Below are 12,367 nucleotides of genomic sequence, written 5' to 3' on the forward strand. Positions count from 1 at the left end.
AATCGGAATGTGCTATGTTCCATGCCACACAGGAGTGAGTTTTCTTCTTAGGGAAGAGACACGATGGAAAAACACTATCTGTTGTATTTGCACGTCTAGCCCATCTCCTGATACATAGTAGGCATGCAAATACAACAGTGTTCTTTCTCCCTCCCTCTTCCCCCCTTCCCTCCCTCTCTCACACACTGCGCGTGCACACATCAAAATACTCCCCAACTAGAACTTGACTGTCCTTCAAAGTTGATCAACTTCTTGTTAAATGACTCGTAAAAATATGTTTTGAGATACCAGTCAATATCAGGCAAAAAAAAAAAAAAAATCATCGAAAGGATCCAGAAACTTCACATCATGTGCCGATTTGATGGAATGGAGTGTCCCCATAGATGCTGTGACCGAAATATCACAAGCTATGTAGAGTTCAGGTGCATCTGAATATAATCAGAATATAATCCAAATAGAATCTCCACCCCAATGGAGCACAACTTCAGCAGACAATGAAATGCGAAATGAAAACGAGAATTAATTTGTAGTTTGGGTCACTTAAGAAGGCAGCTTTGAGAAGAGATTATTTTATTTTGGTTGCAGACTGTAAATTATTATAGGGAGTTGGTGTGGGAAGGTCATGGAGGTTGACTTTGGGTCAGTTTGTCCCTAAATTGACCCATCCTCTGTAGTGGGGAGGGACTTCCTCTAGCCCCAAAGAAACCAGTCTCACTCGCTGCATAGACTTGGTCACCAGCCTTTTTTTTTTTTTTTTTTTTTTTTTTTTTTTTTTTGTATTTTGTTACGTAAATGCAGCTTAGAAAACAGACCAAATATTCTATGGGCATTACTTGGAAAATAAACTTTTCTTTTAAAGATGTGTGTGTGTGTGTGTGTGTGTGTGTGTGTGTGTGTATTGAAATAGGTACTTGGCTAAAAGTCAAAAATTTTGAAGCAACTTTAAGAGGTGAATAATTTACATTAGCATGGTGTTTATATAATAGGGCGTGTGTGACAAAGTTAAAATAACACTGAAAATAGCCTGGGCAATTTAAATATTCCTCCTAGTAACTGTAGACCATAAGTGCCTTCGAATGGCAGTCGTTTGGAGAGAATGGCAGGGCGTTTGTATGTTCCTTTACATCTGAAAACTGGCACTAGCATTTACTTCTCTGTCTCAGAGCAAGTCCCCCTTACCAGTCGGAGGACACCTACAAATGAAGGCTGACAAAGGAGGAAAAGGCCAGCCTGTCACTTCCCTTCTGGAAACCTGTTTAGGAATGCCCGCCCCCAATCCTCCCACCTGCTCCTGACCCCAGAGCGCCTCTCAGCCAGTGCTGGTTAGCAACCTGTGAGCTAGTTGCATTTCACGCATCACCCTTCAGGCAAATCACGAGAACTTCCCCGAAGGCCAAGCCAGATGCTGGTGAGTTGGATTAGAGGCAAGCCAAAACCGGAAGTAGGAAGTGATGGGGAAAAATTGTGTTGCTCTTAATATAGAAATCCATGAGCAAAACCCCCTGCCTCTTGATTTGGAAGACTGTTGGCCTGGTCTGAGTTGTACTGCGTTAGAGGATTGTTGACAGAATTTATATGATCCCTAACATGGGTGACATTGGAAACTACATTAGAATTTCTACCCGGTATCACCGTGCATATTGTTTGATTTACCTTGTATACTGTTTTCCTTTGGCTTTAACTGTTGTCATCAATGTCCCCTTGTAAAAAACATATGGAAGCTTCCTCTGGGATGCTTTTCACCAGTCAATCAGTCAGTCCTGCAACTTGCGGCTTGTAAGACTTGTTTTCCCCGGAGAAGGAAAATAGAACTGACCAAGGCAAGGGTACAGTGACAGATGATGTGTTTCTCTACCCGGTCCGTGTCCTGCCATTCACTGTATTTTCATAAATAAGCTGAAGAATGTTGTATTTGTGGTTTGCCTGTATGACGGTCCCCAGTGATCCCCACCTCCTGGTGTTCCCCGCTGTGTGTAATCCCCTCCCCTTGTACATGGGCTGGAACTGGACACATGCTTCTAGCAAACAGAATATGGCAGAAGCGAGATGTCACCTCTGAGTTTGGATTACAAAAAGCCTGTGGCGTCTAGTGTGGGCTCCTCCCCTCCCCTCCCCTCCCCTCCCCTCCATCCCCTCCCCTCCCCTTCATTTCCTTCTATCACCATGATGATCATCATGATCAGGAACATCATCACCATCTTCCCAACCACGAGAACATTCGGACAGCCTACGGAGAGGCCGACAGAGGGGAGCTGGGGCCTCCTGACAACAGCCCCTTGAGTTTGGAAGTGGATCCTCCAACCCCAGTTGAGCCTCGAGGTGAATGCAGCTGCGCCGAGGGCTTCACTGCACATCCTGAGAGGCCCCGAGCGAGAAGCCCCAGCTAAGTCGTGCCAGATTCCCGACCCACAGATGCTGTAAGATCACAAATGGCTGTGGTTCGGACTGATTTGTTGCTCAGTAATAGATAACGAGTACAGAATGTCTTGTGATTGTATAAGCGACATTAAGTTGGTAAGCCAAAATCTGACCCAATACTTTATTTTCTTTTGAAAAAGTTGTAGAAAATCACAAAACTGAGTCTCTCTCTCTCCCTCCCCCTCCCCCTCTCCCTCTAACTCCTCTCTTTCCCCCTCTTCTCTCTTTCTTTCTTTTTTGGAAATAACTATCATTACAATTTACTTTCTATTAATTTTATTTAGTTTTTTTTAGCAATCTTTATACCCAACGTGGGGCTCAAACTCACAACCCCGAGATCAAGATTCGCACGCTCTTCTGACTGAGCCAGCCAGGCGTCCCTATCATTACAATTTAAGTGGGATATCATAGAGATCAATCATAGGGATTAATACTGCTTAGAATTAAAGTGGGTTCTCTGAAAGTCTTCCCTTTATAATAAACACTTGTCCCTTGATAATGCATTTCTTATAAACACACACAGTGTGTGTGCCTCTGTGTGTGTGTATGTGTGTGCGCGTGTGTGTCTGAACAGCAGTGTCTTAGTGTAATGCCTCACCAGGCTATCATTACTGGTGGACGGATGCAGAGATGGGGGGACTTTCGTGCATCTCCAAAATGTGCTATTGGTTAAAATTAGGGATAAAAGACTTTTTGCCCTTGACATTAACATGCACTTTACACACTTACAAAAATTTGGTTTGCTGTTTTCAGGTTATAGGAACCAAAAATTTAATGTTACTTTTGAGTCTCCTTTTATGCATGAAAAATCTCATTATGGCTCTAATCTTTTTTGGTGATTTAAAAAGTTGTGTGAAAATAAATATAATGTTTGCCATTTTAACCATTTTTAAGTGTACAGATTATGGCTCTAATTTTTTAAATTTAAATTTTATTTTAGAGAGACAGAGCGAGTGCAAGTGGGGGAGAGGGGTAGAGAGAGAGAGAGAGAGAGAATCTCAAGTTGACTCCACACTCAGTGCAGAGCCCCACATGGGGCTTAATCCCATGACCCTGCGATCATGACCTGAGCCAAAATCAAGAGTGCGACACTCAACCGGCTGAGCCACCCGGGAGCCCTCTGTAATTTTTTTAAAAGTGATCTCTACACCCATCATGGGGCTTGAACTTGCAACCCAAGATCAAGAGTCAGATGCTCTTCTGACTGAGCCAGCCAGGTGCCCCATGGCTCTAATTTTTAAATATTTGACAAGCAATTACCATAATAAACGGTTTCAGATAATTTTGGCTTTCCAGAGATCGAAAGAAAGATGAAAACTCTCATTTCTTTTGATGGCAATAAAACATTTCTTCTTATTACTACAAATATGATGAACACTATGTGGAAGGTTTTTTTTTTTTTTTATAAGTCGCACCCCCTTCAAAATGGAGTGAATATTACCACAGTAAAGGAGGAAAATACTTTTTTTTAAGCGTGGCATTTCAAAAGGTAAATAGGGGTGCCCGGGTGGCTCAGTTGGTTAAACCTCCGGCTCTTGGTCTTGGCTCAGGTCCTGATCTCATGGTTCCTGAGATTGAGTCCTGCGTCGGGCTCTGCACTGACAGCACAGAGCCTGTTTGGGATCTTCTCTCCCGCTCTCTCTGCCCGCCCCCCACCCACCAAAAAAATAAAGAAATAAACCTTTCAAAAGGTACATAATTTAGCCAGTTCAAAGTGCATTTTTTTGGTTACAACAGTTTTATCTTCCCGTCTTTGGGATGGCTCTTATGCTTAGGAACTCTCTGCCCCTTCTTCGGTACCAGTCAACGGGATTGAGCACCGACTGAGTACCTTCACCAAGGGCCATGTAAGAGAAAGGCGAACCAAAGAAGCAAACAAGTAGGAGAGGGTGCCCCGTGCTCAAGAAGGAGGCGGTCCAGTGCAGAAGGGACACGCAGCCAAGATGGCCGCAGTACACTTTCCCTAACTAATGACACATCCAAGTCAACGAGTGCAGACTACTCCTGAATTCTGACAACTCGTGCCTAATTATACCGAGACGTTTACCGGGCAAGATCTGATTCTTGACCACCATGTTGCTTTGCGTGTTTGTCCTTGCTGTTTCCTTTGCCTAGAATGCCCTTCCCTTCCAACTTCCCCTAATGAAATTCTCTCTCTCGGCTTTATGGCCTAGTTCAAAGGCTCCCAATTCCATGGTGACTAGGCTTACTCCACCTTGACTCATCTCCTTCCATCTCTTGATCACTTTTGCTTGGTCTCCTTTGATGTATCTGCTTCTTTTCCTAACTGTGCCTTGAATATTAAGTGTTAGGGAATTCTGATTCTGTGGTCCTGATTGCCTGTATGCACGTGACCTCTCCAAGGCCGTATCTCCCAGGAATTACCCCTTCCAACTCCTTGAGCTAATTCCTGGTCTCATCCACTGGGATGTTACTATCATCTACCAAACTCCACACATCTAATCTGGACTCATCTTCACCCCTGTCCTCTCTCCTCTCTCCAATTTCCTCACTTAAATCCAGAGCTCACCATGTCTTCTGAGCTTCTCAGGCTCGAAATGGTGATACCTTCTTTGATTCAATCCTTCATTGTCACAGACAGATCGGGATTCAGCTCAAGTCTGATGCCCTCCATGAAGGCTGCTCTCTGTGCGCCGGGGTTTTCCACACTCCAAATTTGCCTACACTGCTCAATTGATCTCTTAATCATGAATGGGGCTTATATCCACATGTAACTGTTTTGTAGGCTAAAAGGAACGAAGTCTTGTTGTTCTTCACTTGAAATAGTTCTCATTTTCATCTCTTCCCACCCTTTGACCCGTTTGCCATCCGGCTCCACACGTCTTCTCGCCTGGTTTAGAGCTATAGCCCCCAAGTGTCCACCTTCCAACAGTGTGTTCCTTCACCCTGCCCCGGTGCTTGTGCCCACCAAGAATGTTCTTCGTCCTCTTCTCTGCCCAGCTAACTCGTCCTCATTTTCTAAGAGTGGGGTCATTGCCCACCTCTACAAGGAAATCTTCCTTGGATCTTGGGCTGGATCTTCCAACCCAGCTAGAGGCTTCTCTTCTCGGGGAGGGCGTGTTGAGTACAGTGGGAGAGAGTGGACTTTGGAGCCAGACAAACCTGGGTTTGAATCTGCATGACGTTCCTTACTGCATGGCCTCGATTGGTCTGAGCCTCCGTTTCCTCATCTACAAAACCGAGAAGCCAATTTTTCTCTTGCAGCCCTATTGTGAGGATTGGATGAGATTATACATATAAGGTGTCTGGCACACGGAAGCGACTCTCATTACCGTGTGCGTCCGGAGTCTCTTCCGAGGCTGACTCGTTGCACAACCCCAGGGGGTGTCTCGGTGAAAAGTGCTCCTTGCATTTGTGAAGCACACAGCCTGCACGTGGCGACCCAGGTCTAATGTGTCCAGCATTGAGTTATTTCTGTGTGTTGTGGCGTTTAACAATCCGGGAATTTCTGAAGAGAGGACGAGGCAGGGAAGCGCTGCTACCTCTCGAGCCTCATTCCTTGCCACTATCAACTGCCCCTCCCCATCATATTGGACTAAACTCCTTGTGGTCTTTCTTTTTTCTTATTTGAGAGAGAGAGAGAGAGCAGGAGAGAGGGGCAGAGGGAGAGAGAGAGAATCTTAAGCAGGCTCCACGCTCAGCGTGGAGCCCTATGTGGTGCTCGATCCCACGACCGTGAGATCATGACCTGAGCCGAAATCAAGAGTCAGACAACGCTAAACTGACCGAGCCACCCAGGCGCCCCACTACCTGTGGTCTTTGTGATGGTCACAGCTCACATCCACTGCACAGCTTTTCTCTGAGCTGGAATACTTGTTTCCTCCTGACCAGGCTGCTGGTTTCATTCACCACTGCACACTCAGCACCTATCATAATGTCTGGAACAGAGGACAAGCTCCATAAACGTCCGTTGGATGACTATGGTGCTTTGGGGGGTTGTCTGGTTTTCCTCAGAAAGGGGCGGGAGATTTTTAAATGAACAGTTGTGTCTTCAATACCACGACGGCAATGGACTGTGCATCCCCCACGTTCATATGTTGAAATCCTCGCCCCCCAGGGTGCTGGTATTAAGAGGTGGGGCCCTGGGGAAGTGATTCGGTCATGAGAGTGGGGCCCTCGTGCATGGAATTAGTGCCTTATAAAAGGAACGCCAGAGAGCTCACTCGCTGTCTTTCCATCACGTGAAAACACAACCAGAAGACAGCAGCTTGCAACCTGGAAGAGTGCGTCACCAGGCCTGATCTTGAATTTTTAGCTTCCAGAATCATGAGAAAGAAACGTCTGTGGTTGACAAGCCCTCCAGTCTATGGTACTTGGTTATAGAGGCCTGAACAGATCTAACACAATGACTGCATTTCTGATGTCTACTCATGTGCTGAATGACTATAATATCATGCCCACTGTGTATAATATCACGTACATTGTGCTAACGCTGCTTTCTAATTATTTGTTTGTTTGTTTATTTATTTACTTATTTATTCATTTATTTGAGAGAGGCAGAGAGAAGAGCATGAGTGGGGAAGAGGGGCAGAGGGAGAGAGACACTCCTAAGCGGGCTCCCCACTCAGTGTGGAGTCTGACATGGGGCTCAATCCCATGGCCTTGGGATCATGACCTGAGCTGAAATCAAAAGTCAGATGCTCAACTGACTGAGCCACCCAGGTAGCCCCAACAGTGCCTGCTGCTTAATAGGTATGTGGCCTTGGGCGAGTTTCTTAATCATTCTGTGCTTCTGTTTCCTGTAAAATGGATATAGTAAGAGTACTTCTCTCAAGGTTGTGGTGAAGATTAAATGAGATGCTTCTACTCTCTGGAATGTTCTCTCTCAGATCGTGCCAGGGCTGGCTCCTTCTTCACATCAAGACTCAGGTTAAATGACTCCTCAGAGTCCCTGTCTGCTCTGACCCTTTCTCCAGCTTCTCTCGTATTACCTGGTTTTAAGGTTTCTTTCATGGCATTCGTTGCTATCGCGGTGTATCGTTGTTTACTTATTTGTTTGTTTATTAGCTGTGTGACCTCAATTTCTCTGAGGCTCAGTTTCAATTCACTGTCTTAGCTCAATGCCTAGAACGGTACCTGAAATGCAGTAGCGCTCAGTGGATGTTTGTTGAATGCATTTATTCTCCTTTTCCAAGTATTTGAGAAAGTTAATGGACAGCCAAACCTGGGCGAAAGCTTTCTGATCATGTAAGTCGGGGAATAAAATTCTTTCCAAGGTACTATCAGTCTGTGGCTAAACATAAGATCCAGCCCTTGGCCTCAGGAGCTTACCATCTAGTTGGTGGGAAGTGACTTGAGTAATTCTTAGAACCACTGGTGGTTTATAAATCACCAGGCTGGAATCCGTGCCTCCCCCGAATGAAAAGTGATACGGCCATTGATCAAACTAAGAAAGTGTGCAGTTCGGCGCTAGGGCTGAGTGGTGCAGCGTGTTCAGTGAAATGGGGACACAGAGGGAGGGATTCAGTTGGGGGCCTTCAAGGAGAGCGCAATCATCCCAGTCAGAAGACACCAGGCATGCATGTTTGTAAAGCGCTTAGAACAGTGTGTGGCCCATAGTAAAAGTTATGTGTGTGTTTCTTAAATAAAAAGAGCTGAACTGATATTTTTATGCCATCAAAATTTTATTTTTTCTTTTAAAACAAGATATAAAAATATAAGAAAGCTTTATTCATGAAGTTACTATGCGTTGTCCTCTCTCAAAAGCACTCATAAAGGGGATGCCAGAACACTTATTTGTCTGATACTAGAAAATATTATATACTAACGTCATAAAGAGCCTCTACAGAAGACCTCAAACCTGGGGATCACATGGACCCAATCAGATCGTCTGAGTGAAGAGACCAATCCTCAGAAATATTAACAAGGGAAGATAGCTGCATAGGCTGGCCCTCCTGAGCCTCTGCTTGGTGACATGGGGCCTGGGCACCCTCTTCTTCGTTGAACACACAAGGTGGGCAATCGCAGTTGGGCCTCTGGTTGGACTGTGACAAGGTGAACACCTCACCGCATGCCTCGCCATTCTGGGCTGTGGTTCCTGTGTCACTGGCTACTTTCGCGGAGCGGGGCTGAGTAAGCCATGGGGACTGCTGGGGAGCTGCACATGACACTGGGATCACCTGCTTAGAAGAGGTAACTTTTGAAACATAGTACAACTCGGTGCTATATAGAACCATATCCTGAGAGATAGCCTTGGCCCTGATGCCACATTCAGTGACACGGTAGGTGAACTGGTACATGTGTGGCTGAACGTGGTTGGCAGGGCAACCCAGGCCCAAGTGTAACTCATGGAAATGAACATATACATCATTATTCAACATGAAGGGGTGTACTGTGACCATGAACCAGTCTGCGGAGCACAGTACAGTCATCGGACTTTGTGCGGAACAGGCCGAAAACACAGAGGTGAGCATGACCATCCCTCCTATCAACTCCAAAACTTCCATCCCTGTAGCTGATCAGGTAACGACTCTCAGGAAACAGGAAGTTGTCTGGTGAGGATTTCTAGAGCATACAAAAACACAAAAGGCAAATCATCTTATTTCCTATTGGAAGTCCAAACACAATCATTTTTTTTAAAACAGAAGTATTTTTAAGGCTAAAAGAGTAGAACCTAAACGTTCTCAAAAAAGGAAAAGGGGTAAATATGTGAGGTGATGGACGTGTTCATTAACTTGATTGGGCGAACTCTTTCATGACGCATACGTATGTCAAACCATCATGTGGCACACTTTAAATATCCTATAATTTTATTTGTCCATTATACCTCGATAAAACTGAAAAAAAAAAAGAAAACAAAGAAAAGGAAAACATTCTTGTGAGAGAGAACTGAATTTTCATTGTCAGAACTCACATGTTGATGGATGACTACAAATGGCTTCTCTAAGTGGCTTTTACCATGCTGTTTTGATATAAAACACATATCCCCCATATACAGAATGAGTGTCTACACTGGTCAGCAATGGCATCCTTTTTTGTGTGTAACCCCAACAAAAAAGAAGATGAAATGATTTTGGGGCCACACATTAAATAAGGTGACAGTTTAATTCAAGTTGGCAGCCCCAGTGTCCTCCCATGTACCATAAACGACCCCCCCCCCCCCATTGCCTTGTTTTTGGTTTAGCAACAAACAGAACTCAATAAAAGCCAGAGAAGAAATTGTGGGTTATTACTGACAACCACATATGGCAATCTCCGCAAGTGGCTCACTTGAATTGAGCCAATGGATACTTCATAAACTCTAGCAGCAGCGTCATCAATTGTTGCGGCCGACGGATTCCCTGATATCTCAGTCAGGCCACGTTGTAAAATCGTGAAATCACAGAAACAAAAAATGCTGCTTTATACTTCGTGTAACGATTGACGAGGTATCTCCTGAAATATTCTTTGCGGCCACGGTTTCCACCTCATTGAGTCATATTCTTTGCTTTACGGTTTTATTTTATTTTCACTAGCTTTTTATTTCTTTTCTTTTCCAATGGGAAGCTCTGCAGCCACTTCCTAGGCCTTTTACCTCCTAAAGAGTGGCAGGTGGAGCAATTCTAAGAACATATGTCTAAAACACAATATCAGAAGGGGAAGACAAGTGAAACACGAAGGAAGGAAGCGGAATATCATCAAATATTGCCCAACCCAGGTCTCATCTTAAAGGCGAAAATGACATAAACCAAACAGAAACAAACCTAAACTTCCGAAGGAAAATGTATATGCACAACTGTAGGGTTTTACGTTTGTTCTTCTCTGATGGGTTAAGTGACCCCTGCATATATGAATTCACCCTTCGACTATTATTTATTGAGTCCTACTATGTGCACAGCATTGTACTAAAAGGCATCCCAAGCATTTCTACCCTCCTCTTTTCCCTGGTTGCAAAAATGCAACTTTCTCTTCCTTTGATATTGATGAATTTGCTGCATTCTTTGATGGAAACCATGGCATAATGGGCCCACTAGAAAAGTGCACTGGCCTGGATGAAATGCTTTGTTTCAGACACTTGCTCTGATTGGTACAGATTGGGCCTCCCTACCTCTCTCATTAGTGACTTCTCATTCTGTTGGGTGTAAAGAGAAGTCTAAGGGGTCTATCTGGGTCCTCCCTTTCCTCTTGGTTTGTTCTGAAATATCCCTCCTGGGATTGCCTGTTTGTTTCTTGCAAAGCAAAAACAGAAGCAGCAGCAACAAACAAACAAAAAAAACCCTGACCCTCTTACCCCTCCAAAAAACCCAAAACAAACAAAATAAAACGGCAACAACAACAAAACACAAGTAAACTCTGATGCCAGCTGGTCTTGGATAATGACTCAACAGTTCAATAAACAAACCCCTTGCTCTGGAATGATGCTTGATATTTGCTGAGATAATCACTCCACCACACTATTCACTACTGTCCTGGGCTGGTGAAGTCCACCCTACCCAGAGCATGTTTTAGGAGCGGCTTTCTCTCCCTCTCTCTCCTCTCTGTGCTTACTATCATCTCACAGCCTGGATCTGTTGGCCCCGAACAAAAACCTCCCCTTTGAGTAGTTCCTGGAATAGGCCAAAGAAACAATCCTTCCATTGCATTTTGGTTGTTCAAACCCAACACTGAGACCCAAGTTCAAGGCCAGGTTCTGGCCCAGGGAGTCCTGCCTTCCATTTCTGCTCCCTTTCTCAAGCATCTTCCCTATCCCTCACCCCCCTCCGCCCTCTCAGGAATAATCCCAAAAGGGTTATAAAAAGCCCAGAGCCTCTGAGAAACAAGACAGTCCCCCCCCCCCAAGCAATCATTTTAGGCCACTTCACCTCTACACCCACTTTTGAATGACATTGCACCAAATCGGTCTTGAAGAAAGGGGTAACATCACTAAGTTTGGGGGTTCATTTAGTACAAATTTCCAAACTCAGGACAGCCTCTCTTTCCTGTTTTATTTATTTATTTATTTATTTATTTATTTATAGCCAGGAACAGCTTGCCACATGAGGGAAGACATAAATGAAGATGCCCATGTGTGTGACACCATGCCTTTGAGTGCAGATAAAACTTGAAAATGAAGTCAGTGGGACCCACATTCGAGACCCTGCATCTCTGAGGTGGCAGGGAGGAGTGAGGAGGCCGGAAGGAGAGCAGAATGTAGTTACTAATGAGCTCGCTAACCCTGGCTGGATGCCACACTTTGGGAGTTGCTCCGTTTTACTGAGTACAGGCATCATCACGACTGGGCACCCTCCCTTCGCAACCCCCCCCGCCCCGCCGCTACCTGCCATTCCCAGGAAGGGTAGAGGCTGTGTGTGTGTGTGTTGGGGGATGGTTATAAGTCATTCACAACACGGTGTGGAATCGTCAAATCAACTGGCCTTTCTAACTTCTGAGATGTGCTGGCAGGACGGGATCTTTGGGGCCGTGCACTGCATCCCGGGAGCTGTGGACAGAATCCCATTTAAAGTCTCCAGAAATCTTCAGAGCTAAGGGAGCTGAGGACATGGAAGAAATAAATGCAGAGAAGGGAGTGCTCACCTTGGGATTACTGTCCAGCTTCTTGAAGAAGAGGAGGAGGGGGAGGAGGAGGGGGAGGAAGAGGGGGAGGAGGAGGGGGGAGGAGGAGGGGAAGGAGGGGGGAGGAGGAGGGGGAGGAGGAGGGGGAGGAGGAGGGGGGAGGAGGAGGGGAAGGAGGGGGGAGGAGGAGGGGGAGGAGGAGGGGGAGGAGGAGGGGGGAGGAGGAGGGGAAGGAGGGGGGAGGAGGAGGGGGAGGAGGAGGGGGAGGAGGAGGGGGAGGAGGAGGGGGAGGAGGAGGGGGAGGAGGAGGGGGAGGAGGAGGGGGAGGCATTGGCAGCTGGGCATTTAGAAAGCAGATCTCAAGGTTTGCGTTACCCTAGCCCCATTTTGACTTGATTGCAAATCATCCCTGTGACATTCCAGAAGCACTGGGCTTAGGTGCATTTGTATAGCCAAG

General features: G+C 45.6%; 2 protein-coding genes across 3 annotated transcripts in view; both read right to left on the minus strand.

The window, feature by feature from the left end:
• Positions 1 to 8,045: 8,045 nt before the first annotated feature.
• On the minus strand, positions 8,046 to 8,885 carry PLAC1 (placenta enriched 1). The gene has a single exon (XM_045470831.1). The coding sequence runs from the start codon at positions 8,883 to 8,885 to the stop codon at positions 8,247 to 8,249; it is 639 nt and encodes a 212-aa protein (XP_045326787.1). The 3' UTR covers positions 8,046 to 8,246.
• Positions 8,846 to 12,367, minus strand: part of PABIR2 (PABIR family member 2) — a 205,457-nt gene continuing 201,935 nt past the window's right edge. The window contains exon 11 of one of the 2 annotated variants that reach the window (XM_045470827.1): positions 8,846 to 8,943. In XM_045470827.1, coding sequence (XP_045326783.1) covers positions 8,898 to 8,943 — 46 coding nt within the window. In that variant the 3' untranslated portion in view covers positions 8,846 to 8,897. The remainder of the gene's footprint in view (positions 8,944 to 12,367) is intronic. The other variant, XM_045470830.1, reaches the window with a different exon arrangement.

The sequence above is a fragment of the Leopardus geoffroyi genome, chromosome X (assembly GCF_018350155.1).
Source record: "Leopardus geoffroyi isolate Oge1 chromosome X, O.geoffroyi_Oge1_pat1.0, whole genome shotgun sequence".
Lineage (NCBI taxonomy): Eukaryota > Metazoa > Chordata > Mammalia > Carnivora > Felidae > Leopardus > Leopardus geoffroyi.

What these genes read in the sequence shown, in the direction of transcription:
- PLAC1 (XM_045470831.1), bottom strand. Translation starts at nt 8,885, where the DNA reads ATGGAAGTTTTGGAGTTGATAGGAGGGATGGTCATGCTCACCTCTGTG.